The following is a 27,785-nucleotide window of genomic DNA, read 5'->3' on the forward strand; positions in this document are numbered from 1 at the left end:
TTGGTTTCTTGGTGACTTGTAGTGCATTCCAAACTTTTCTTGTTACTTAAGCCTAGTTCTCCCATGCGGTAGACTGGATGACTGTCTATATTTTGCAGTTCTTGTGGTCACAGGCCTGAGAGTCTAAACTTAATGACCCTTGGAGGCAGGTGACAAGCCACTGAGATATGTGAAGCTTCGCTTGCTCTCCCTCCAAACATCCTTCTCTTTCCCATGTACAGAAAGTCGATGTGAGTTCTGGATTCAGATAAGTCTGTGTTAGGACTAATTTCAATTCAAGGAAGTTAGCTGAGCTCCATGGTAGTCACGGGGAGAAAGGCAGGAAACTGAGCACCTGGCTCGGTGCCTGGCTCAACTTGGGACTCCTTCAATATTTGTTCTGAGAATGAATGAGAAAAGCTAACACATGGTCCTGGTTCAGTAGGAAGACATGGAGTAAGAAGAAGGCTAAATATCGATTAATTTTCCAGCACAAATACAGGACAGACTATGTGCTGCTGTTAGGGAGAAACCAGCAGGGTGAAGGGGCAGAAGAGTTAACATTTGAATGGAAGACCAGGGACAGCATTCAGAAAGAGGACTAACTGCCTGAATTCATAAATACCAGGCAGGATGTGCTAAAATGTAGGATACCAATTTAAAAAAATTAATAGAAGTCTAAAAATGCCTTACTATTTGATTATGAGTGAATTCTGGGAAAATATGCAAGCTCTGGAATCAAAATGAGTATTATGTGGTGTTGTACCTTTTTCCTCCTCTCTAGCGCAGGAAAGTTGCCTTTGTATAAAGGAAAAGTACAAAAATATTCTCCCTATCCGGCACCAGAGGCAGCATTCTCTCTGACAATTACAGAAATAATTGAATGGGACACACACCTGTAGGCCATGCATAGCTGTGGTTTCTGAGCTCCATCCATCATCTGCAAGGCAGACAGATGAACGATATGGGAAGACCTAAAGCAATGGATGTAATCACTTATTGTTGCTATGAAGAATGCAGATACCCTATTGTATAAATTGATATTTTAGTAAAAGCAGCATGCATTTGGGTTCCCCGAGTCAAGCCCACAAGAGTTAGTAAAAGCAGCATGCATTTGGGTTCCCCGAGTCAAGCCCACAAGAGTTAAAAGGGCAGTCGTTAACTCTGACGTTATTCAGCCCTTTGAAAAAGAAATACCTCAAAATCTGGCGGGGGTGGAAATGAAGATTAATGTGGTTCAAAACTCAGAACTCAGGACCAATAAAATTGAACTTTGCAAATTTAAATGAAAGATTTGCAGCTATGCTCAGAAACGTTTCTCCACAGTGGTGTTCAGTTATGGTGGCAATGTGTGTCAAAGTGTTTAAAGGAGCCTTCGTTTCATATGAGCCAAGAATATGGGCACTATTGAAAATGTGCAATTTTTTAAGTATGGCCTTTTAAGTGTTGTGCTTTCTGACTGCAGAAATTAATCAGCTCAAGGTTTTGGAACTAAATACTTCATATATGCAAAATTGGTTTAACTTGGGTACTAATTTGAGAGGCACTTTAGAGGATAGGCAGAGTCATCAAAACAGAATGTAGCCTAGAATTTGTCTTGTAGAAAACACAGACGAAGAATTTGAGGATCAGAGACAACCTGATAGTGTGAGCCCTTTTACAGATTTCTCCAGGAGAGTCAGAGCTTTATCTAAAGTCAGAGAACTGTGGGTTGACAAGCGGAGACTAGAAGCATGGTTCCTCCTAACTTCCAGGTCAACATCTCCTGTAAGGAAGCTTGAGTATTACATAAACAAGGTTATTTTTTTTAACCAAAAGGAAAACAAGACCAGTAGTTTCTTGCAATTCATGATCTTCAAGCATGGTCAACAAGGATTTACTTTACCTTGGCGCGCACATTTAAGATGTAGAAATATTCCTAAAGTTAAGGTGCTGCATATTTTGTCTTCTTTGTTGTTGTTTGTTCCCCGCCCCCCAAAATAATACTATACAAGATTTGAAAGGGGAAAAAAAGAAATAGAGCCCCTTAGGAGAGTGTTCAAACCCTGTTCCTTGCTTAACTATCAAGCTGTGAGTCTTAACTGATGCATCTCAAGCCTTTTGACACTGATGCCATTTCCGTCCAGCTTCCCCGCTGTTGCACAGGACTTCTTTGTCTTTGCTTTTGTTCCAGTGCTAGGAATTGAACCTAGAACCTCCCCCAAGGAATTCTATAGACTCTTGACTCTTTTGTGCCTCTGAAATTTTCACACAATTCTGTTTAGACATATGCAAATCAAACATTTGCAGATCATAAGCCAGAAAGAAATTTATTTTCAGACAATTCTTTCATGACATAATTTACCATTTATTAAAGAGAGAAACAAGGATTACATACTAATAAGGTAGATGTGCTTGTTTGTTTTTACATAGTGTTGACTCCTATTTGAATATTTGATACTTTCAGATGCAGATCAGCTTCAACATTTCCCACTGTTGATCGATGTTTTCATTTTATGACCATCAATGCTGAAAACAGTGATTTACATAAATACGTAGTATGAAATGGCAGAAGTCTGGTTAGGGTATTTTAGAATGGCTGAGAAGTCTGTCTTAATCCCAAGCCAAAATTAACTGAATTTTTTTTCATGACACACAAGTCAGTAATCTAAAAGCAAATTTTGAAATCATGCCTTCTAACACAACACACGTTTATACATATAGTATAATAAATATAAAGATATACTAATTTGATCGAAGCTATCCAGAAATGGTGGCAGAGAAATACCAGAAGTCTTTGTTTTCTGTAACTAAATTTTGATGCTTCTGTGACTGCAAAAAAACTTTAATGTGCAGCATAAAAAAATGCAATTTATAACACATAACAGTCTCACCTTTGAGTCCAGGTGATTGAGGAGGTATGTTTTGATATCGTATAATGTGATGGCCTATGTAATACATAATGCACGTGTGGTGAGGTCAGAACCAAGGCAGTGGGGCATCCAGCATACAATGCGACCATGTGTGTGGGTTTTTAATTATTTTTGCTGTTGAGTGTTGAAAAACTTTCTACTGCTGAGATTTTATTTTTGAGATTATTATATAATGACAACATTTTACCCTTCCTTTTCCTCCTTCCAAACTCACCTTTATACCCCTCCCTACTCTCCTTCACAGCCCCCATACTCAGATATAAGACCACAGATTAAGGTCCCAGTCAGTAGTTTAAGAAGCTGGGGTTGAGTCCGGGTTCTGGGGCTTGATCCTTACCACAGCAAACAAGAGCCAGCATTTGCTGGAATAACATGGGGTGAAGTGGCCCTCTGGTTTTCCTCAGTTTACAATAGCTGTTTCTCCCAATTTGCTATTTAACAAAAGCTTAGAGCAGCATCTCCAGACCTCAGAAAACATTTTTCCCCCAGAAAATCCCTCTTGACAATGCCTTGTAGGCAATCTGGGATGCATCCCACAGAGTTCTGGTGGCCATGCACGGAAGCTGTAAGCTTCTGATATTCACTCTCTTTGGACTCCTGCCCTTTGTCCAAATTCCTCAGGCCACTCAGACTCCTGCTGCCCTCTTTACAGCATCTCTAGCAATGTTCCTGTGGGCTCCTAGCTTCTCTCAGCTGCATTGCTGCTGCCTTTACTTGTTCAAAGCCATGGTGATTTTTCCAACCTGAAAACTCGTCAGTGCTTGGCGCTGTATCACGATGGTCAATGAAGTCAAGAATTCTGAAAACCTAGAGACCAGGACTTCAAAACTGCCTGAGCAAATGAAGGATGTCAGCTTCACACCTCATTCCAGGAGCTCTGTGTGGCTATACACTCCCCACATGGCTATGAAATTTTCTGCAGTTCAATCAGTGATGAATTAGAGGATGCGTAGATAACCGTGGTCCAGCCTTGACTCTGGGAATTTATCACGAGTCAGGACACATTAGCCAGTATCAACTGTGGCCCTGGAACTGACTTCTTAGGTTTGAAGCCCACCTATTTCTATTCATCCCCAGCAAGTTTCCCTAGACGTGTACTTGGAGAAAGATAAGATCTGAAGTTGAGGGCTAAATAACCGAATGAATTCTGTTGATTATTTTTAAGCATAAACACCCTTTAGGGTAGTAAACTTTAATCGTTCTTGATCCTGTAGAGATATCACTGACATTACCTTATTAAGTGCATTTAGGACATATTTACTCTTCAAAACATCAACTCTAAGAGAATGAGATAATTCGTAGGCAAATGATTTTCTCAAAATGATTCCAAATTTTATTTAATGTATTATCAATAAAACAAAAATATTCTATTGCTATTAAAATTTTCCTACCAATTTTGTAATTTTAATAATGGTTTAGGGAACACAGACTGAACTGAGTTAGCATGCATTTTTTAAATTTTCCTTATGTTCCACACATATGATAATATAAGTTCTGAATTGTTTGTTTTTCAACGTTTCTCATTGGCAGATGAAGGTTATGAAGAGAGACATAAACCCAAACAGGGTTTTCTTGAGAATATGGATAGCTATCTTCCTCATTAAAGGCTCAGTGATCTTGCAGACCAGAGTGCTTTGCACTTGGTAATGAGTCTAAATCTCTGAACATCCTCATTCATCAGCTCTGCTTGGAAGAGATTTAAATTTTCATATCTAAGGGATTTTTATAGGTTATAGCATATACTTTTCAGCAACCAAATTACTAAATAGTGAGTAAAATTCCAATCAGCAAAAGAAATGTTTGTTTATTTAAGCGTTACTTTGGGGTCTATAGGGTCTTTATCCTATAAAGAATTCAAGTATTTTACATGTGTTTTAGGTCCCAGCCCATGACTACACAAAATCATGAGTCAAACTCTCATTTTATTAAGAAAGTTGCCCAAGTCATCTTTTGTTGTAATGGGGCTGCTTGTTTGTTCCTGACTGCTCAGCTCGTATTAACCACACAGAAACTGTATTAATTAAATTACTGCTTGGCCCATTAGCTTTAGCTTCTTATTGGCTAACTCTCACATATTAATTTAACCCATTTTTATTCATTTGTGTATGGCCATGTGGCTGTGGCTTACCATGTAAAGTTCTAGCATCTGTCTCCAGTGGGGCTACATTGCTTCTTCCTAACTCCACCTTCTTTCTCCCAGCATTCAGTTTAGTTTTCCCCACCTACCTATATTCTGCCTTGCACAGGCCCAAGACAGTTTCTTCATTAGCCAGTGGTATTCACAGCATACAGAGGGGAATCCCACATCGATCTTGTAGAAGGCAGTTATTGTATACAATCTACAGAGAAATAACAGCTTATTGTGATATATAAAATATCTCATGGGGATTCTTTATCTCATTAAAAAATACTTTGATTTAACTTTTTTGTTTAAAAGTCTTGTCCTACTAAAATTAACCATGTGGACTGACCTGCTATAGCGTCAGAACACAAGCTTGATTGACAACACCATGAAAACAGTGGATGGTAAGATGCTCCATTGACCCCTGAATGCCTGTGGGCTCCCTTTCTGTTCTTGGAACTTCATATCAAATTATGAAAGATGAATGTACAAGCCAAGTGAGGACACCATTCTGGTCCCATATATAATGCATTCAAATGCTTCATTTAATTCTTAATTTTTAGATAAAGTATCGATAATGTGAACATAAACTACCAGTGATATTCCTGTAGCCAAATAGATTTGCTTCCTCTCAGGAAACTGTGCTGTCCCCTGGGAGGCTGGAGAGGGAGACGAGAGTTGGACAACAGACCAGATGTCAGGGGAGGAGAGCGCAAGGCAAGGCTGTAGAATACCTATGAGGAGACACAGGCAGATGTGCAAGGCCACTTGCTCTTCAGTGTCTTCTACTTCAGAGAAAGGGGAACATATGAGTGCACGTGCCATTGCCTCACCTCTCTGTCAGGCAAACCCTCTACTGTCTGTGTGAAATGAGAACCAAGCAAAGTGCTCCAAGCCGTTACAGTTGAGAATGGATGGTCTTCAACAGTAAACTCCCACGCTGGCCATGGCTTCAAAGAAACACTAAAGTCCAAAATAAATTGAAGAGAAGGAAAGCATTACCCGTCATGATAACCTCCTTATCTCTGTTTTTTAAAAATTAATTAACTGTGTTCTTTGACAGTTTCATACACAAATGTAATTTGTCCAAATTACTTTCAGACCCACCATCTTTTGGCTTCCTCCAACCTCTGTCAATGCCTCCTTTCCCTCAATCTTGTCTATCTGCTTTCAAATTTATTTTTTTAGGCATCCATTGAGTTTAACCAAGGCCCTCTGCAGAAGCGTAGATTTGGAACCAGCCTTTGGAGCCTGGCCGGCTCACCAGTGGATACACAGCTGAACACAATAACCCCTCTTTCCCACATTTATCAGTAGTTAATAGTTCAACAAGGAGGGGCAGCGCTCCATAAGCATCTTCTTCAATCATGACTGGTAGTTGGCAGGTCTGGTTCTGGACAGGCCCAGGGAAGTAACCCTTCCAGCTATAAACCCACAGTTGTACAAGGTGTATCACACCCAGAAAACCATACATACCTTTGCAGTGTTCCTCCCGGTTTCCCGGTTCTTACGTTCCTTCTTTTCTCTCTTCCTGAGTTTTTAGTGGTGTAAATGTCCTATTTAGGGCTGAGAACTCAACCAGCCCTTATCCTGAACATCCTTAGCAGCCAAGAATCTCTGTATTTCCTGATGTTCACTGCAAAAAGGATCTTCCCTGATATAAATCTGAGAGTTGTGTTTGTCTATGGGTATAAATATACATAATTAAAAGGTGATTTGATGCCACTTTAATTTAACTAAACAACACCAGGAGATTCCTCCCCTAGAGCTTGTGACCTCTCCAGCCCCTCACCAGGGTTTTTGTTGTTGTTGTTTTTCTGAGTTTGCAGTACCAAGCGTGAGTTCCCACCTGCGGAGTAGATCCTAAATCCAATCAGAGTTCTGTGGTCACCTTCCTAACAGTCATAACCTTTCATTCTAAATGGTTGCCCCAAACTCTGGGAGAGGTGCTCCCAAGCACCGTTGGTATCCCCTAGCTATTCCGTTGTTCCTTGCCCTGTGGAAGCTCAACTGGAAGAAACAACTTGTTGTCCTTTTCAAGGAACCTTTAAGGTCAGGGTTATAGAGGGTTTCTTTAAATCCACAGTGGAAGAATCAATTGCATGTGCCAAGGCAGGCTGTCACAAGCCTCCCATAAATCACACAAAATATCGTTAAGACAAATAAAATATTATTATCGTTTCAAACACAAAATGCATAATTGACATTGTAGAACAGTAGGTAACTGACTTCTCTTGAGCTCCCATGTGCTAAGCACACAGCAGCTGCCAGATCAGACACTGCTTCATGAATGTGCCCATGTTAGAACCTTGGAAAGTACGAAGGGAAGATGTGGTCTGAGCAAAGAAACTTCTAACATGCATCAACCTAGAAATCAATTCACACCAAAACTCTCTTTACTAGTTGAGGCAGATGGAGTTCCACCTGTCTCTATCCTGAAAGTCTTTCCTCAAATTGACCACACCTTACTTTTAGAGCCATTCTCTTAAGAAGTCCAGAAATAAATCTGCCTTCTAACCAACCCACCCAAATCTGTCTTATATAACTAGACTATCTCCTACAGATGGTCAAAGTATGGTTTACCAACATCAGAACCAATTTGTTGAGAGTCTTATATATATCTAAGCCTGGTAGTTAGTCTCTGATGCAGCTCACGGGACTGACACTACATCTGTCAGTTTGGGAACAAGAATCACTGCTAAGCCCATTCTTCTACATCCTAAAAGATGCGAGAAAATCAATAACTGCTATAATCCAGTCCTCCAAAAGATTGGAGAGAAGAGATATTCTAAGTGTCAGCCAAAACCAGCTTACCATTTGCATGGCAATTCTGGGAACCTAGAAAATTATTTCTCTTGCAGAATTATAAAGAAGTACATTTTGTATTTTGCTTGGGACAGTCATAATTATTCTTTAAACCTAGCAAATAGCAGGCAAGACACTGGACAACGGCAGGAAAGAGGGCAAATATGGAATCAATCTTTGCAGCAAGATCCCAGAAATTACTGTCCAATAATGAAACCATTTGAAGAGAGAAAAATCTGTAAACATTTAGAGAGACAGTGAAATCATAAGCAATAAGGAGAAAGATTTGTGAATACCAAACCTTGCCAAGTCTAAAGTACTCTTCTCCCAATCTGAGATTTCAAATTTATTAGAGGAGAAATAGAATTCAGAAAGCCATCCCACATTTGGGGAAGGCAATTGATAATAAATGTAGGAAAGAATTATGGCAATCTTTAAATCCGGAAAAAAAACTTCAAGACCATTCAGTTCCCAGTCCCAGGATAACATCTGAAAGCCCCATGGTGTCGTTCGCCTTCATTCCCAGTGTCCCTGAGCAACATCACATCAGCCTGGCTTCACTTTGTTGTTGTCTGCAGGAACACCGATTCTTAACCGAAAGCTTGGATAATAAACACAAGCACAGAATAAGCTCCAGGTGCTCTGCACATGTAGGAACCCCGAGTGTCATAGTGTCCAAAAGAGAGGGATAGTGTTATAATACCCAACATTGAGTAGAGGTGGGCTCACGGCATGATTATGGGATTGGCGCGCTATAAACCTGAGAAACCATCCTTCCGTGCCATTAATCCAGGAAGCACTGTGACTTGCCAGAGAAATGGGGACTTTCTCTTTCTTCCAATGCTATGTGAATAGAACCCTTAGGAGGATGGGAGCTATAGCTTGTCCCTGTCTTAATATTCCAAGAGGAGCACTTTTGCCTCTTATCATTCATAACTTGAAACCAGCATTTTGAAAACCATCAAACATATACCAGATTATTAAACCTTGTGTACCAATACTCTCCTTCAATGATCTTAGCTCTTGATCAGTCATGTTCCTGCGATGCTTCTCCCTACTTCCCCTCCTCTTATTGGGAAGCCAGTTTTTGATAGCTTCATATTTCCTCACTCACAAGTATTTTAATCCATTTCTAAAAGACAAGGCACTGAATAATAAGAAACTGATCATAACACAATGATTACACCTAAGAAAAATTAACAACAATTATACCAAGAAATGAATGCTCAGGCAGGGTTTAATTTGAAATTTCTTTCAGGGTCTCTTTTAGCAGTTTTATAAGATTGATATTCAAATAAGATTATTTTATCTCTTCTATTGTTATAGTTAGTTTTCCACTCATCCAAATAACTTGGTGGGGGGGGGGGAACCAAGTTATTTAGAATTCACAACCATCTTTCTATTCTTGACTGAATCCCCAAATACCTTTTACCTTTGGTATTTCACTGCTGTTCAGCTGATAGCCCTGCTGCCAAGGAAGTAACCATTAGGCTCATCATAGCTACTAACATTGAACGAAGTCTTCAGTTTCTTCGCCATTGTTGCTGCCTTTGAGCGCTAGTTGCTGTATCTCACTAGCAGCTGGCATGGGGGTGTATAAACTATTCTCCTTTGGTTGTTGGTTTTTTGCTGATGGTGATGGTCGCCTCTGCCTCCTCCTCTGTGTCTCCTTCCTACACATTCCAGCTAGTGTTAACCTCAGCAGGTAGCCAAGCTGCCCTTGACTTCCTGATCATCCTGCCCATATTAGCTCTTGAATAACAGGTGTGTGCCAGCACACCAGGTCCAGATCGAGGGCATTTTTACCTTCAACGACTTCTGTTGGGAAGCCCTACTTTTGAAGCTTCATAACCTTTTATGAAGTAACTTTGTAGGAAAATAAATATTGAAAACTGCATTCGCCAAGACTTTCATTCGCAGTAGCCACTGTAAGCTTTTCAGCTGGATTCTGAAGATGGAATAAAAATTCAAAGATGTGTATCTTTACATTTATATAAATGGTTTCTTTCTTTAAAAATCTTTTGCGATTTGACTTTTCGTTCGATTTTTTAAACTTATTCATACTGCTTACCTTATATTCATCTTGTTCATATACATATGTAAATATATGACTCTATTTTAATATATTGTCATTGATTCATTAGCTTTTACTTAGTGTTTATGTTTTCTTCATTCTCCCAGAGCATTCACTGAGCTTTGAGGGAGCCTCTTCTAAGTCTTTTTGCCTCTTATTTCAAATAAGTGAAGGAGTTGATCCTGACATGCGAACACTAGAGCCCTGAGCCTGTGTGCTTTGAACCCTCTACTTCATGAAAGCGTTTCTGTCAAGTTTTACCCAGTGAGACAGTACAGCAAATAAAATCACCTTAGATTTATTAATACCTTGCTGTATTATTAGGTCTGTAAAATTAATACCTTCATATTGTGGATTCTTGATCAGGTAGTTCCTTGATAGATGCTATAAACTAAAAAGAGGGAAGCTGTACGTGGATTCTATATTTTAAATGATGCCCAGAGGGGCATATTTCTAACTATGCTGGTTTGCTCAGAATCTCTATGAACAAAGCAAGTTGCTTGTCTCTGACAAGGCCTGATAACAAACTCCCGTGCTGCTGTATTTGCAATGCTGCCTTCAAAATCCAAACTAGAACGCGTTCAAAGGATGTGACCAGAAGACAACGAGGAGTAGTCGGATTTGCCACTGAGAAAGCAACTCTCAATCCTGTCCATTCAGGAGACACCATGCGAGGTCCCGTGAGCGACACAAAGCCACACGGGAACCGATAATTGAGGCACCTTTTCTTTTTACAAGACTAACTACAGAAGTTTTATTTTTCTAGTCAGAAGCTCACTCTGGCTTTGTTCTATTTTGATCTCTATAACTTATTTTAAAGATCGCTCAGTAGTTATTCATTGCTCAGTCAGTCTGGCTGACCTTTGGCCCAAAGCGGTGGCAGTTTGACCTGGCCTATGGAACTCAGCGCTTCCCACTCCATGAAGCTAGTCGCATAAATAACTTCAAATAAAACCCTCCTGGAAGTCTGTGATGGACCCCAGCATGAGCGAGAAGCGGGGAACAGGGAAAGAATGAAGTGGGACTGCCCAAGAATAGCGAGAGAGGCGGCCAAGGGCTAGGCATATTTTTGTCCTCTCTCCCTTAAGATTCTCTCAACCAATAGATGAAAAAAAAAGTCATGGGAGTGCATAAGAAAACAACACAGTAATATGAAATATGTTCCCTTTTACGTGGCCTTTTTTGGGGTTGGGCACATAAGGCAAGTCACGGCAGCAAAGAATTCAGTGAGGAGACACTTAAGTCTGCAACTGACTAGCGGCCAGCACAACAACGAACAGTGTGCCTACGTTTGCGTATAAACACACGTAGGTGCAGATGCGTGTATGCCAGCACACAGGTATTACATACGTATGTGTCTGCTCACAGACAATAATGGGAGAATAATCCAGGGGCAAAAGGCTGCCTCTGTCTTGAAGCCATTGACACTTTATGGTGTCTGAACTTCAAAACGAAGCAGTTCTGAAGGCCATTTAGTGCCACCGTACAGGACTTCCTGAGAACTGAGGCTCGTAAAATAGAGGCGCATCTGGCCAGCAGTACATGAAAAGGGCCCTTCGCAAACAACCGTTCAGCGGGGGAGTGTAAACCATTGAGAAACACCTGGCGGATATTGCCCTTGAGGTCCCCAGAGGGTGAGGGCTAGGAAGAGCTCGCTTAATTGGGCATCATCAGGCAACTTGACAGCTCCAGAATACTGGCAGGAAAATATTAAGAGACCACACCATCCCAACTGTAGTATTCAGGCACACACACACACACACACACACACACCGGAAAGAAGTTAGGACAAAATCCTGCACCCTCAGCTTTCTAAATCCTGTCAAGCTGCTTCTAAGAGCCCTGGTACCTTTGTATGATCTCATTGAACGATGTGGGTGTGCCGTGTGTAATCGTTCAAGGTCAGACAAAGGTAAATTATCAATTAATGCTTAACCGAATTTGGTCTAATGTCAAAGGGCTCAATTTAAAAAAAGAAGAAGAAATGAAATATAAAGCTTACATTGTGCTTTCTAAGAACCCAGGGAGATATGAGCCTCGAATTTCTTATCTTTCAAACAGAGCAAGGAGGGGGGAGTCAAAGATGACAGTAAAAGCCTCATTTCCCGGGGTTCAGGATGGCTGAGGCAAAAGGATCCAAAGTTCGAGGACAGTCTGCCCTACATAACAAGACCCGGTCTTAAGAAACACAAAGTGAAATAAAAATACCAACCATAATATTTTACACAACGGTGAGGACAGAAATAATAATAAAAGTAATAATAATAATAATAATAGTGTAAGTAATGCTTCATACATGACTAGTTCAGCCAATGTTTTTATTATTTTCTATTTAAATAGAGAAACAATATATGGATGGCATGAGCTCAACCTCTCCCCTCTTGTCTCCTGCAGCCAGCTCCTCGCTGAAGAAGCGATTCAAGAGGCGGGAGATTGAAGCCATCCAGTGCGAAGTGCGGAAGATGTGTCACTACACCAAGCTTTTGTCCACCAAGAAGAATCTGGACCACGTGAACAAGATCCTGAAGGCCAAGCGGCTGCAGAGACAATCAAAGACTGGCAACAACTTCGTCAAGAAGAGGCGAGGCCGGCCTCGGAAGCAGCCCACCCAGTTCGATGAGGACTCCAGAGACCAAATGCCCGTGCTGGAAAAGTGCATCGACCTACCCAGCAAGAGAGGCCAGAAGCCTAGTCTGAGCCCACTTGCGCTGGAGCCGGCTGCGAGCCAGGACGCCGTGATGGCCACCATCGAGGCTGTCATCCACATGGCACGGGAGGCGCCGCCGCTGCCCCCTCCGCCACCACCACCGCTGCCGCCACCACCTCCACCCCCACAACCACCACCGCTGCCCAAGACCGTGCGGGGCGGGAAGAGGAAACACAGACCGCAGCCCCCAGCGCAGCCCACGCAGCCCCCGCCACAGCCCCTTCCCCAGGAAGAGGAGGTAAAGGCCAAAAGGTCAAGGAAATCTCGAGCCAGCGAGAGTGATGTCCTTCCCTAGGGCAGGCCTGGGCTGCAGGATCCAGGCAGGAACTGATGCTGGGGAGGTCAGCAGCCAGGGTGGGGCCAATGCCCTGCCACAGGGATACCCCGCCCCTCTCTTCAGTGGGCAGGCAGGATGGGCAGAGGACAGGGTGGAGCCATGGGAGTTCTTGGGGTAGCAAAGCAAGGGGACAGCCCCCCCAAAAGCAGCTATCTGTGCTACACAACATTTCCCAACCCAGAGCCACTCGGCCGTGGCTGGATACTAGCAAGCTGCAGAAGAAGGAGGAGCAGGAGCGTAAAGCTGGTACTCTCTGATGGCCACCTGACCCCTGACCCCCACCTCATCCCAGGTGCACCCTTGATTCCGATTTCATTTGCTGGTCAGAAAAAAAAAATCAAATGGGGAACGTCCTCCGATAGCAAACATTCCAAGGGGGAGCTAAGCTGCAAGTTTACCAGCTGGCTTATAAGCCACTTCCACGTAATTGGCTTTTATTTCTTTTGGTTTGCAAACTCGGCTAGGCTTTGGGGCACCAACATTATCTACAAGTGACCAGAAAGATGAATCTTCCCGTTAACAACACAGTTGCTCAAATGGACTCTTGTGATCAGAAGGTGGAACTGGACTGATAGGCGACCTTAGATCTGCTCGTGTTCCTGTCTCGTACACTGATTTTGCATTGTCTGTTCCTGCTTTTCCTTTGCGTTGTATTTTCATGTACTCCCGTTAATTAGCTGCCTTCTATTTTGTGGTACACATCTACTCAATGTGAACTTTCCCCTTGGCTGTCCTGGCGCTCTGCCTCAAGGGACCGGCTTTGAATCCCAGTCATTGTGAAACATAACTCAGTATAGATACAAGCTTTTTAATAAGTGACTCGGAGCAGCCAAGGGAGATGTTGACCCAAGCATCAGCCAGGTTATTTTTATACTTAAAACATACCAGTGACACATAGATAGGATAAAATGGTTTTAATACCCCACAGCAAGTGGAATAACTGATCAGCCACCAAATATCAAAATCTCACATGCACCAGATAGAAAACCGTCTAACAATGCCTTGGTACTTGATTATTCTCATGCAAAGAGCTGGCATAGGTTGTTGGGGGAAAAAAAGACAGACAGACAGACAGTAGAGGTCCATTATCTCTTAATAATTATTTCTTAAAACTAAAGGGGAGTAAGTGTTCTTATCTAAATAAAATAAAAATTAGAGTACTGAAAGGGTGTCACCACTCCAATTGTATCAAGCCACCTTGGACAAAGTATCCAAACTGTGGTTGCCTTAATACACTAAAGCATTGCTGTACATAATGTAATTATAAACCTATCAGTCTGCATGGATGCAAACTGTGTGTGACAAATCGTCTTTTAAATGGTCAATTTCAATTGTACATTTCTCATCCACATTGTTCTCTAGCCGCTGGTTTAGTGTGGACAGATATTCCGTCTATCATCCATTTCCAAAGCCCGAGGAAAACATGTGAAGGCTCAGAATGAATGCGATCCTATCCCCCTGCCGCAGGTGTTTTTAAGAGTCCGATGTGGACATTTCAAATAAGTCTTTTCAATCTCGTCCCTTACTCCTCCCCTTAACTTCTTCAACACATCAAATACCTGGCAACGTAGCTTGCACTAAAGGAAACACAGTGATTTTCACTTTCTAAGGAGAATAGGATGTCTGTTTTCCCTCCAGTTTGAGTTGGGATCAGTTAAGAAACCGCAGTATCACTTCAGGACATAGTTTCTCCTCCTCAGAGAGAGATGGATTTGTGGGGGGTAACATACGTGAATAAGTGGGTAGTACTGAGGACTGAAGAAAATTTGAAAATCTCAAGTTAATATGCTTGTAAATATCACTGCTGTGTGGCAGCACCGACAGTTGCTTGGAATCACAGAGCCATCCTACTCTGTCCTGTCGAAATGGACTTCATGTCATTTGCCGCCTGCACGGTCACTCTCATTTAATCCTAGCAATACGTACGTGTAAAGGACTGTGCTTATTTCTAGCTTTTATCCTATATATTCCGTTTATGACCTGGGTTGACCTATGGCATTTCACATAATTTGAACAGCAAAATCTAAACAGCCATTTTCAATCTGTCACTCCCGAGCCGTGTCTGAGCAGCTCCAGAGTCACGGGGAGGAAGGCAGAGATCGGCCCCTTTCCCCCAACCATTGCGATGAAAGAGCAGCCATTCCCATTCCAATTAAGCCATAAAGAGGGTTCTCTTCCTTTTGGACTTTGAAAACCATTTTTTCCTCCTTCATTCATTCATGTTGTAGTGTACAGTACCCCAACTAAGCCTATAAGCATCTAACCCTCCTGCCAGAGGAGAGAGAGCTCAGAGAACGCCCAGCATTTCATGATATTAACCTACTATCAGTGATTAGCTCAAAAGAAGTTTGGGTTAGAATTTCAAAACCAATAAAAAAAAATTCCAGGAGACTATAGTGGACCTGCAACTTAACACATGAATTGGGGTGTACTGTTGACCCCGGAGTGAAATGTGAGTCCAATGCAAATCCCTGCTTGTGAACTTGGAAAACTAGGGGACCGGAAAGAGCTATCGTAAAGAGCAGCTGGCACGCGGAAGTGAGCCCATTCATCCACACAGTGGATCCCCACGCCCCTTGACTCCCTCGCTGCTGCTTACCTTTTTCTTTTCATTTTCCATGAACCTAACTCATCACATTGCTACAGCTCCTTCTGTATTCCCTAACTACCCCTTACCCTCTCCTTTGCTGGCCAGGTCCTCCATGAAACCAATTGAATTTCCACATCTAGTTGGTTTTAGAGCCAAGAAGAGAACCCAGCTCTTGATTTAAATTATGGAGGTTCTTAACCACACAACACTGCCTTCTGGGGATGCATTTCTACTTTAAGAGGTGTCATTTGGGATCCTCAAGACTCCATTTACAGACCCACAAAATATTTTGTAACGATCCCTGGCTTTTAATTTCTCTTCGTTTTAGAATACCCCTTCAGCAAGTAAGTAGAACCCCACTTACACTACAAGGAGACCAATTAGAGATGAAAAGGTGAAAGGTATGTGCAAATGCTCCTTGGGGGCGCTGATGGGTCTTCAATCTGCCTTTCCAAGGGACTAGAAAGCCATTTGCTTTTCGACCCCTCATCTCAAATGAGAGGAACAGAAGTTCAACTTCCTCAAATAGCCCCGCTGTGGCTACCAGTCTAGGAAGAAGGGCCAGAGGAAGGGAAAACATGGAGGGTTGCTTTGTGACTCCACAGGGCCAGGACTCAACAGCCACTGGCAGCCTAGCGGAGGTGACGAAGGGCTGGCAGTATTGTTTTAACTTGGCTGCTGTCTGCAGTGGGAGGCCATGTTCAATGGCAGTCAAAATTTGTGTTCTGCACATTGCTGTATCTATAAATACGATAAGCAAGTGTTGGCAGAATTATAGTATAAGGTGGTATATTATAAGCTGATCGTAAAGGGTTTGGTATTAGGACTTAAGTAGAAAATCTTACTCCTGGCTTGTTATTCAACAATAATCAGATAGTAAGCTTGTGGAGTGTACTTTTTCCTTATCACTAGGCAGGTTGACCTGGAAACTGTCTCAAGTCTATACAGATATTTCCAAAGCCTTTAAATGCCAACTGTAGCATAGACAGGGAGTGGCAGGAGCCGAAATGCCTCAAAAGCCATTTAAGTGTTATGTCGCAGGATTTTCAGTCCTGCTCATTATGTAAAAGTACATAAATATAGACATTTTCCTCAACACTACCCTATCGTATCACAATGGTCCAAATGCCAGCGCTTACAGATAATGTCATCACAGTGCCTAGAAACTCAAACTGTAACATACCGTAGCATCTTCTTGGTGTTTCTTCACGTTTCTTTCCATAAAGCAAGGCTCCCTCTGCCTCGTGTTTCTAAAAGAGTTCACCCCACTGAGGAGCCTGCCTTCCCTATTGGACTCAGTCACTTGGGGAACAGTCACAGAAGCACATATCAACCAAGGAAGAAACTTCCTGGATATCTGTCTCCCACTTGCCCAGGTATAATAAACACTAAAGAGGGGGAAATTGAAGAGCTGCCTACTGGTCAACTTGGAAGGGTAGTTCTGCCCTGGATTGGTGTCTTTCTTTTTCTTCCTTTTTTTTTTTAAAAAAAAAAAAATCTATTTCTTAAATAATAATAAATGCACATGATGTGTTAAATATGTACATATATATTTCAAAAAATGGGCACAAGATTGTCTTACAAGTCCTTCTGGCTAATTTTTAGTTTGTATTCATAAGTGGTTTTTAAAAGCCTTTTTTAAAGTGTAATTTGCATGTCCTACTTTGATTGTATGTAAACATATTTTAGAACAAAAATGTATTTGTATTTTATTGAATATAGAGGCAAGAAAAATTGTACATTGTTTGAAATGTTCTTTTTGTAACAGTTTTTATTCATAAAGCATTTTTGTACATTTAAATGAACATGGACTTGCTGTCATTTGAGGCGTAGCGACATCTGGCATGCTTTACTGTCATGCTCTCCCATGGTCTTAGATGTTGGGTTTTAAACATTTTTTTCTAAAAGAAAGCTCGCTCGGTGTTTTCGCTACCAGATCAGGTTAGCACAGTGCAGAGCACTTAACTATTAAAAAAAAAAAGTTGGTCCTATTCATATGTTATTCATTGTGTGAAATTAAAGACATTCAATTCAGTCTAAGATGAGTTGTGAATTCTTTTGTCTTATTTTCCATCTGGTTCCCATCACTAAGCAGTTTAATAGCCCTTGAGGGTCTCTTCTCACACCAAGTGAATACACAGTCATTCACAAAATTTTAACCCAATATCTGTCTATGGAAAAGGTACTGTAGACAAAATTTGAGTCTGATTTACAGAGTTTGTGTTCATAAAATTCTTCCCTATCTGGATATCCTGCGGAGGTTCATTCACATCACTACAGACTTCCTGTGACAGCCAATCTCAGCATGTTGGAGACCTAACGTAGCCTAAAGATTTAGAAGAACGTAAGGGTGGGAATGAAATTCTCACCCCAAAGTTTCCATGGCTTTATATTCCTGAGGAAAGAGTCCCTCTCTGGACTTTGAGTATTACTTCAGTGGCAGAAAGGAAGGGCTTTGTAACAAATGCCAGTTACTAGCCACCTACCATTGCCTACACTGCGTTCCTTCCTGCTGAAAGAAGGTACATGGTTTCCACTTGACCAATAGAGTAGCCCTCCTCAGCAATATGACAAAGGGTATAAGGAGGAGAATGTCTGAAAGAAAATATGAACACAGATTTTTTTTCTTCCCAACTTTCCTGTTCCCAATTTTTATTTTGTGTTTGGAAACCTGTTTCAGATTGTAGGCTGTAAATTCTGTCTTGTTTATAAACATACAGGCATAATGGGGTTCTTTTTGCCTTCTTTCTCTCATCTTCTAAGACTGCATGTCCCAAAGCTGCCAAGGCAGACAAGCAAGGATATGAGCAGGTCCCCATGCCCTCAGTCTGTGTGACTCACTGTGACTTCTATCAAGTCATGTCATATATAGAGCACCCGCAGAAAGTAATAGTGGTCAGGTGGGTTGAGGGGAAACTTCCAGAAGCCAACAGTCTGGGCGGATGGAACACTGAGCCTGGAGGGCTGGGGACTGGGAGAACTCCCAACTTCTCTGGGAGAGCTCTTCCTCTTCTCTGCAGATTGCCTCGTATTAAACCAAGAATTATGAAAACCACAACCTTTCTAATTCTGTGCACAGGTTGATATTTCCAAAATCAGTAATGACGTCTGAGAGTCTCCCTAATGCCTCCCCAGCAGCTTCTCAAAGAGAAGTAAAGGTCCCACTTTGCCTCAACTCCAGGGTTTTCATTCAAGTAACAGTGCGCTCGGTGGTTCTCAGCAGAGCGCCACACGTCTGTACTTGTGGTTGGCGTGAATCTCAGTATACAAATAGATAAGTAAAATCAATGCTTTCCAACTTTTCCTAAGTCATTTCTTTGTTAATTTTCTTAGCTATGTCACCATCCCATTCCATTGGCCAGACAATCTGAGTCCTAACACCAAGGAATCATCTTTCCAGCCTTGAGAAGTTAGACTCCTTGAAGGCCTTGCTCCTCTGCATTTCCCGGTCTCTGGTGATTTTTAACTCCAAGGCCAGAAAGAACATAGTTGGGGGTGGGGTTTTGTTGGTGTGATGTTTCTGGGTTGTTTTGTTTTGTCAATTTTGATCCAGATTTTATTGTGCAGCCTGACCTGGCTTCTGACTCTCCACAGTCCTCCTGCCATGGAAGGGCTGGGATTTAGGTGGGCGCCTTCACATCCAAATGAAGAACATATTTCTCATCTTTTTTTCCTCCTCTGCCTTTGAAGTCAGATACATCCTCTGAAAGGGTGAGCATGATGAACCAGCCTATATTAGGGTGCTAAGAGTCAGCGGTGTTAGAAATCAGTTACCACCTTAAAAACCTACTTAGCGTGAGACAGGGAGCTGGACCGTGTGGTTTGCAGAGGCAAAGGATGGTCCCTGGCCCTAATAGGCTCTTTTTAGGTCAGAAGGGTTAGCCAGTGGGTGAGATGGGTGAAATGGAAGGGATCCCACACGGGGCTGCGCATCTTTAATGCCAACATTGATTTTTGTGGGAAATGTCAATATCCAGATTTTTTAGTTCTTTTTTGTCAGATTTTTAGTTCTTATAACGCTGCGGCAATATACTTTCTTGTCATGAAAGCTTTTAATTTCTAAGATGAAATTAGAGAAAAAACCTAGTTCCAAAGTGTTATTCACATTCACATATGGTAAAGCTGGGATCCACCAAATGAGAAATGTTACAGTCTTCAAACAGAAACCACACACATTCTTCTATTAAGCTTGATATTTTAAAATGTAATTAGCTTCTTTTCAGTAGACACTGCATTGGGGTAAGAGTCCAGAGACCTGGGAAATATTTTTGCTTGGTTACTAAGGAATTCTGTCCCTGGGAGTAAAATGTCCTGAAGCAATCACCCGCCTGCTTTATAAAATGGAAGTAAAACACAGAGAAGTCAGCCATGTCCCTTAAGGCTGAGTGTCTCATCACCTTTGAACTTCCTCAATAAAGCCCCGCCTTGAACTTTCAACTTCATGCTTCCCTATTTCATGAAGCCAGTGACATTCTGAGTTGTTAGCTCAGCAGCAAATCCTGTTCCAATACAACTGAGAGATAGGAAGATGTCCTGGGGAAAATACGAAGTCATACATTCAAGCCCACATGCCCACTCTCTCTCTCCCTGTCTCCCTCTCTTCCTTTGACAGCACATTGCCACGTAACACATCCATAAGGAAGAATAAGAAAAACAGCCTCATTGAGGTTTCCTATTTGTTGAACTCCTCCCATCTCAGCCTCCATAGTGCTAAGATTAAATGTAAATGCCACCACACCTGGATCACTAAAATCTATTCAAAGTTCCCGACCTAGATAATGATTATTCTGCCCATTATCTGCCTCTCCGAATTCTAATTACCTTTATGGCTTTATTCAAACTTCAGCTCCTCCCAGAAGTCATGTGACCACACCCACAATCATCTCTTCTTGTACCACTCGCTCACGAACTGGCCTCATTAATTCCCTATACAATGGTGTATAATTATCGCTCAGTGGCTGTCATGCCAAGCTATAGGTTGCTCGCTATACAAGGGAACCTGGTTGAAAAGAAAATGGAGGTAAAACCCAGCCTGGATTCCCCTCACCTAGCTGTACTCCTTGGTGGGATGTCTGCTTCAAGGGGACATCCTTTTTCCATCCTCACATTAGTAACAGAAAAAAAAAACAAAAAAGGAAAGGAATAAGGGAGACAGAGACAGTGGCAGAGACCAGATGAGATGACATAAGACAGAGAAAGAGAGGTCTCATGTAGGTCCTGGAAAATGTAGGTCAGTCAACTTCTGTACCAAATTCTTCCACCTTCTTTGCCCTCTCAGACCTGGCAGACTGCTTTGCTCTGGGAAAGGCCAGTTTTAATTTACCAATACATGCACACGTACACACACACACACATACATACGCACTCATATACACACACAAACACATACATACACATTCACATACACACAAACACACACATTTTACTCAGTAATATTTTGAATTTTAGAACAGTCTTGAATCTATTCTCAAATTAAACAACTGATATAGCACTTTGCCAAGAAAGATGGGACAAAAAAAAAAAAAAAAAAAAAAAAGCAGAACCAGAAGCAGACCATAGTGAGGTTCTTTAATAATAATCAAATTCACTCTACTGTTTGACATCTGATGTCCCGAGAGGTCTTCAGTTCTCTAAAGAGGATAGAACTTTTGTTATGAGATAGTTATAGAGCCACAGGAGGTTGCCAAGGGATGTTCAGGACAGGCCCAGCTCCAATGTTCTCTGCCATGTCAGTGTCTCTCATCACAGCATCTGCATGGCACCTATAGCATAAACCTCACAGGCTAGAAGACACAGAGCTTAGTCACACGCCACTCTCTTTGTAAGTGTGACGGATGTGTATGTTGTATATGTGTGTGTATTAGAGAGAGAAACAGAGAGAGAGAGGCTTTATATAAGTAATTGTGGAATTCTGTCACATGCGTGGCTTTAGTCAACATATTCAGCTGTACCATCCCCACTAATATGCCCCCCCCCCGGTGCTGGGATTAAAGACTTGAAGACTTGCCCACCTCTCCTCACCGTCCACTCCCCTAGCAACGACGTAGGTAATGCACCTTTTCCAAATTTTTGCTACTTCAGGAACATTATACAAATGGAATCCTGAAATGCATATGCCTTCATTTTAAAGGTCTATTTTTAGAACCACTTTAGATTTACAAAAAGCTATGAAAATTGTGGAGTTTCTATGAATACTGAGCCCAGTTTGCTTTATTATTAGCATCTTACAATAGTGTGAGAATACAATGGTACAATACAGTATGTAGAAGTTAATTGTTACCTTTGTTATAATTAATAAAATAATATCATTACATTTTCATGGAGGTCCACACTACATTTTGATGTACTCGGTTTTTAGCTAATATCTCTTTCTTTTCCAGGGGTCTACTCAGGATGGGATAATGGAACTAATTTTCACATTCTTTAGCTTCTATTAGCTATGACACCTTTTCAGACTTTGCTTCTTTTTGGTGTCCTCAGTTTTGAAGAGTGCTAGTCAGGTATTTTGTAAAACAGCCGTTTTCTGAGATCTATCTGTTTTATTGTGTTGTTGTTTTCTTGTTCCTATAAGTAGGTGGATCATACATTTTAGAGAGGAAAGCAGCAGATGTAAAACTGATTCTGGTTGCTCCTACCAACATGATGTTACCTTGCTTGCCTTCCTGAGTTAGCATCTGTCTAGTTTCTCAACAGCAAATTTCTTCTTCCCCCCACTCTTCCTATAGTGTGCTCTTTGCAAGGAAGTCTTTACTCAGAGCCCACATTTAAAAAGTGTGAAATTATGCTGCACCTCTTCAAGTATCTACATAAATTATTTGGAGTTCATATGCATATGAGATTTTTTTTCCATTTTGACTCGTTTGATTTTAAAATTGTTTCATACTTATAAAAATTACAAAACCAGTACAGATTTTTATGTAACATCTTCCCCCAGCTTCCGGCAGTGTTAAAATTGTACACAACCATAACGCACAACGAAATTAGCTTTGGTATAATACTATTGTAACTTCAGAATGAAGTTCTCTTCTTCTTCTAATAGTGCCATTTAACAAATTTTAACGATCGGGTCTTGGCATATCTATACCGTACAATCGTACTTAACAACAAGCAGAGAACAAAGGTCAAACACCAGAAGACAACCACTATATGACAAAATACACAGAGCACTAATGTTCTATCTGAACCATTTCAAGAGTATCATTTGGTAGTGTTGGATATACTCACAGTGCCGTGCATCAAATCCCCCACCCCATTCTCACTTTGAAAAACTCTGCCATCCCCTATGTACATGGCAACTATGGTTACCCTTACTGTCTCTGTGAGTTTGGCCACTCCAGGCATTTAATATAAGAAGAGTCACAAAGCATTTGCCTTTTAAATGCTTTCATTTCATCCTCAATCTACTACTGAGTAGTATCCATGCTTGAATATGCCAGGATTTGATCAGTCACTCTCCAATGAAGGAAATATGAGTAGTGTCCAGTTTTAAGCCATTACAGATGAAGTTTCTATAAATAGTAATATGAACATTTCTATGTCAAAATAAATTTTCATTTCTAAAAAAAAATGCCACAGACTGCTACTGGTGTGTTGTAAATTATGTTCAGTTTTGAGGGAGCTGTCACACTGTTTCCCTGTGTAGTTAAACCATTTTACACTCCCACCAACAATAGATGAGTGCTCCAGTCTCTCTGAACCTTCAGCAGTTTTCCTTTTCCTTTTAGCCATTCTGATAGTTAACTTCTTGTCTTATACTATTCAGACTGTATTAGGTAGACAGTGTACCAATTATTGTCACCTTGACACAACCAAGAGTTACATGGGAGAGAGACGCTCAACTGAAGGTCTGCCTACATCAGACTGGCTGGTGGGTGTGTCCGTGAGACAGTTCCTTGGTTTCTAGCTGATATAACAGTGTTCATTTCACTGTAGCTCAGCGCTGGATAAGAAAGCTAGTTGATTATGTTCCTGGAAGTGAGCTGGCAAGCAGCATTGCTTCATGGCCTCATAGACTCAAAACTACCGAACTGTACTCTTGACAAGGTTATGATACAATGATGGACTATATTGTGGACATTTAAACCAAATAAGCTTTTTCTTCAGCCAAGTTGTGTACATTTGGTCATGGTGTTTATTAAAACAGACAGCAAATTATACAGACAGAAAGACAGATAGACAGAAGATGATAGCCACAGATAGATATACATATGATATGTCATAAATTTAATACACATTAATATGAACTTGTTATATGCAGATGTAGATGAATATATTTCTATTTTGATAATACTAATTCAAAATTGCTTCTATTCCTTAATTTTAGTTGGAAACGTGTAAAAGTTGCATTTCTAGCTCTTAAAGATTAGAATACTACTGAGCAGTAAAAAACAATGACTTCTTGAATTTTGCATGCAAATGGGTGGAAATAGAAAACACTATCCTGAGTGAGGTAAGCCAGACCCAAAAAGAGGAACATGGGATGTACTCACTCATAATTGGTTTCTAGCCATAAATAAAGGACATTGAGCCTATAATTCATGATCCTAGAGAAGCTAAATAAGAAGGTGAACCCAAAGAAAAAACATATAGTTATCCTCCTGGATATTAACCTTCATCAGGCGATGAAAGGAGACAGAGTCGGAGTCCAACATTGGAGCACCGGACTGAAACCCCAAGGTCCAAATCAGGAGCAGAAGGAGAGAAAGCACGAGCAAGAAACTCAGGACCGTGAGGGGTGCACCCACACACTGAGACAATGGGGATGATCTATCGGGAACTCACCAAGGCCAGCTGGACTGGGTCTGAAAAAAGCATGGGATAAAACCGGACTCGCTGAGCATAGCAGACAATGAAGACTGCTGAGAAGTCAAGAACAATGGCACTTGGTTTTGATCCTACTGCACGTACAGGCTTTGTGGGAACCTAGGCTGTTTGGATGCTCACCTTACTAGACCTGGATGGAGGTGGGAGGTCCTTGGACTTCCCACAGGGCAGGGAACCCTGACTGCTCTTCAGGCTGATGAGAGAGGGGGAGTTGATTTGGGGAGGGGGAGGGAAATGGGAGGTGGTGGCGGGGAGGAGACAGAAATCTTAAATAAATAAATAAATAAATAGTTAAAAAAATAAATAAAGGAAAACAAAAATAACCCACCAGCAAAAAAAAAAAAAAAAAAAAAAAAGAATTCTTAGAGAGATTCAATTATCTTTCTGGTTTATGTATATCTTTCAAATTATGTATACAAGAATCCAGAGATACAAACAGAATAGTTTCAGTTTGGTCATTGAAAACAGTATTTTCTTTCTTCCTTTTGCCATGCATATAAACTACTCTATATTTCTACATTTGGAGCAGAAAAATCATGTGACACTGTTCTCTTTTAGCACCAGTGCAAAGGTGTTACATGTAACCTAATGTGACCTAGTGCCACCGAATAGCTGTTACATGTAACCTAATGAGACCGTATAGATGTTACATGTAACCTAATGTAACCTAGTGCAACCACTGGATGGGATGATCCATTCTGTGGCAAGACTGCATTAGACTGCCTCCTCTGGCCACTGTGGGTTTTTAATGTACTTAAGCCAACAGGCTAAGAAATAATAATAAATAGCATAAGAAAGGGTGATAAATTCGGACTACCAGAGGAGGAATGGGTCACTTCTCCACAATGAAGGTATTTATGTCTCAAGTGCAGGAGATCCTTTAGGGCATCTTTTTGTGTTATCATGCCCTATGATTAAAGTCAGTGGGAAACTACAACGACTCAATTCAGGCAAGGTGGCAAAGGACCCAACCCCTTCAAGATATGAGTCACTCCTCCAGAAAAAGAACCAAGATTTGCTGAGGTACTTGAAAAATCTGAAGATGGGTAATAGAGGAAGGCAGTTATAATTACTAGCTCAGGCCATGTGATCAATTGCAGAAATAAGAACTGCAAGAGATGCTAGTGTTTCTGTCCTATTTTGTTAAGAACATGTTCATATATAGAGAGCTGGTATTTGCATTTTCTTTCCTGTGTTTATTTTTATTATGTAACATCAGTTGAGATAACACTGGTAGTTAAGTATTATAAATCTTCTTACCATATTTAAAAGAAGAAGCATTCCTCAAGGGGCTTAGCCACAGATTCTAAAATATAGAATCCATTTGGAGTTCTAGGTGGGATAGCTAGATCTTATTAGGCAGAATTATGCCTCTGCTATTTCTTTCATTTGGAAATTCTTTATGACACAAAGAGATGCGGTTGTGTGTCAAGTGGACAAGGGGTAGAATTGTGATGACCAACATTGGTTGCCAACTTGACTACATCTAGAATCAACTAAAACACACATTGCTGGTCATTGTTGTGAGGGATTTTCTTAATCTGATTATTTGAAGAAGGAAGACCTGCCTCATTCTGGGCCACACCTTCTGGTGGCAGCTCTCATCAAAGGATATGGAGAAAGGAAACTTGACTGTTTGCTTGCTTGCCCTTATTCTCAGTGACAAATTTGTCTATTCTGTTGTACTGGTATTGAATCCAGTTCCTTCAAAATTCCAGTGTAGACTGGAAACCAGCAGCTCTCCAGGAATTCTACTGAACCCTGGCACCAGGCTGAGACCACAGAGACATTAAGCCCAACTACTGAATTCTCAGGCTTCGCACCATGACAACCGTTGTTGGACTACTGAGAACACATCCTGCAAGCCAGTATAATATAATTGCTTTGTATGTACTCACCCCATCAGTTCTGTTCTGTTGGAGAACCCTGGCTAACTCATGAGTTCAGTGATATAAATAGAATAGCATTAACATGATTAGTGAGAACATAGCATGTGTAGTCGTCCGACTTCCATGTTTATAATTACTCTGTACTTTCACTTTGGAAACATGGAGCACCAATGAACTTGGTTGCCTTGAACACACATATAACATCCAATGTAAAGGTAACAGGTAGCTAATGCTCATGTTATTTTTCTGTATCGCATCCAACTAGATGCCCTAAGAAAGGGCTCATGGTAATAAAGTTTCCTAGTTCCTTCAAGTTAGTGGGGATTTGCATCCATCATACTTGAAGTAACCGGATGCACATAAAGTCCTTGGCTCACAAGTGTGTTCCCTGAATATTTTAAGACAGTTCCTCCATTCTCATCTGGCAAGAAATATGTTTTAGAAAATTTAATTATAATTTAATTTTCTTTTGCTTGTGTCATTTTCTTTTTTAGATACACAAAGATATTTTTTTCTTTTTCTCTTTAAAATGTATTACTTTTATTAGAATGTATTTGGTTTGTTAAATGTACTCCATAATGTGTAACTTAAAGAGTTTTAAAGAAACATTTCCCTCTGTCATATATTTTAGTCTTTCCCCCCTGTTTTCTTTCATTAATTTTATTTTGGGGAAGATTCCTGCCATCTTCAGAGAGCGTCTTTTTAAGGCTCCAATTTCAGTTACGCTTATGGGAGTTGTCTTTATCATTTTGTTTCTTTTTATAATATACAATAAGCTCCATTGCTCTGTTTCCTTCAGGTGTTTATTTGTGTTTGTTCTTTCTTGAATTCTCTGTTATTGATATTGATTGTTTGATTGATTTGTTTGGAGGGTATTGTTTTTTCCTTCCTTCCTTTTGTTTTTTATTCCTTCCTTTCTTCGTTCTTTCCTTTCTTATTTTATTTATTTATTTTTTTGTACAAGATCTTGCTCCATGGCCCAACCCAGTCTCAAATTCACTATGTTATCTAGAGCTGGCATTGAAATGGTAATCTCTTGATGGAGGCTGTTCATTCATTCTTGGCTGCCCAGACTCCTGAAATAATCACACAGAAATCTGTATTAATTGTAATAGTGTTTGATAACAGCTTAAGCTTATTATTAGCTAGCTTTTACATCTTAAACTAACCCATTTCTATTAATTTGTGTATTGCCACATGGCTGTGGCTTACTGGGTAAAGTTCTGTCCAGGGTCTGTCTCCTGTGGTGGCTACATGACTTCTCACTGACTCTGCCTACTCTCTCTATATATCTTTTCCAGCCTGGCTATATTCTGTTAAACCATTGGCCAAAAGCAGCTTCTTTGTTAACCAATGGTGTACAGAGGGGAATCCCACATCAGTAATATTCCTTTGTCAATCTTCTAAGGGCCAGAATTACAGGCATTTGCTATCATTCCCACATTTCCTTGGGGTTCCTGCACTTGTGATTTAGGATTTTCATTCATTTTTAATTTTTCTGAGTTCTGCCAGCTCATCTGTTTCACTGCTTCCGATTTGTATTATCA

General features: G+C 40.9%; 1 protein-coding gene across 2 annotated transcripts in view; it reads left to right on the forward strand.

Annotated features, from left to right (window-relative positions):
- Setbp1 (SET binding protein 1) overlaps positions 1-17,555 on the forward strand; it is a 343,902-nt gene extending 326,347 nt beyond the window's left edge. For both annotated transcript variants that reach the window (XM_057788674.1, XM_057788675.1), the window contains one exon: positions 12,287-17,555. In XM_057788674.1, coding sequence (XP_057644657.1) covers positions 12,287-12,894 — 608 coding nt within the window. In that variant the 3' untranslated portion in view covers positions 12,895-17,555. The remainder of the gene's footprint in view (positions 1-12,286) is intronic.
- Positions 17,556-27,785: the final 10,230 nt, after the last annotated feature.

This window comes from Chionomys nivalis, chromosome 14 (genome assembly GCF_950005125.1).
Source record: "Chionomys nivalis chromosome 14, mChiNiv1.1, whole genome shotgun sequence".
Taxonomy (NCBI): domain Eukaryota; kingdom Metazoa; phylum Chordata; class Mammalia; order Rodentia; family Cricetidae; genus Chionomys; species Chionomys nivalis.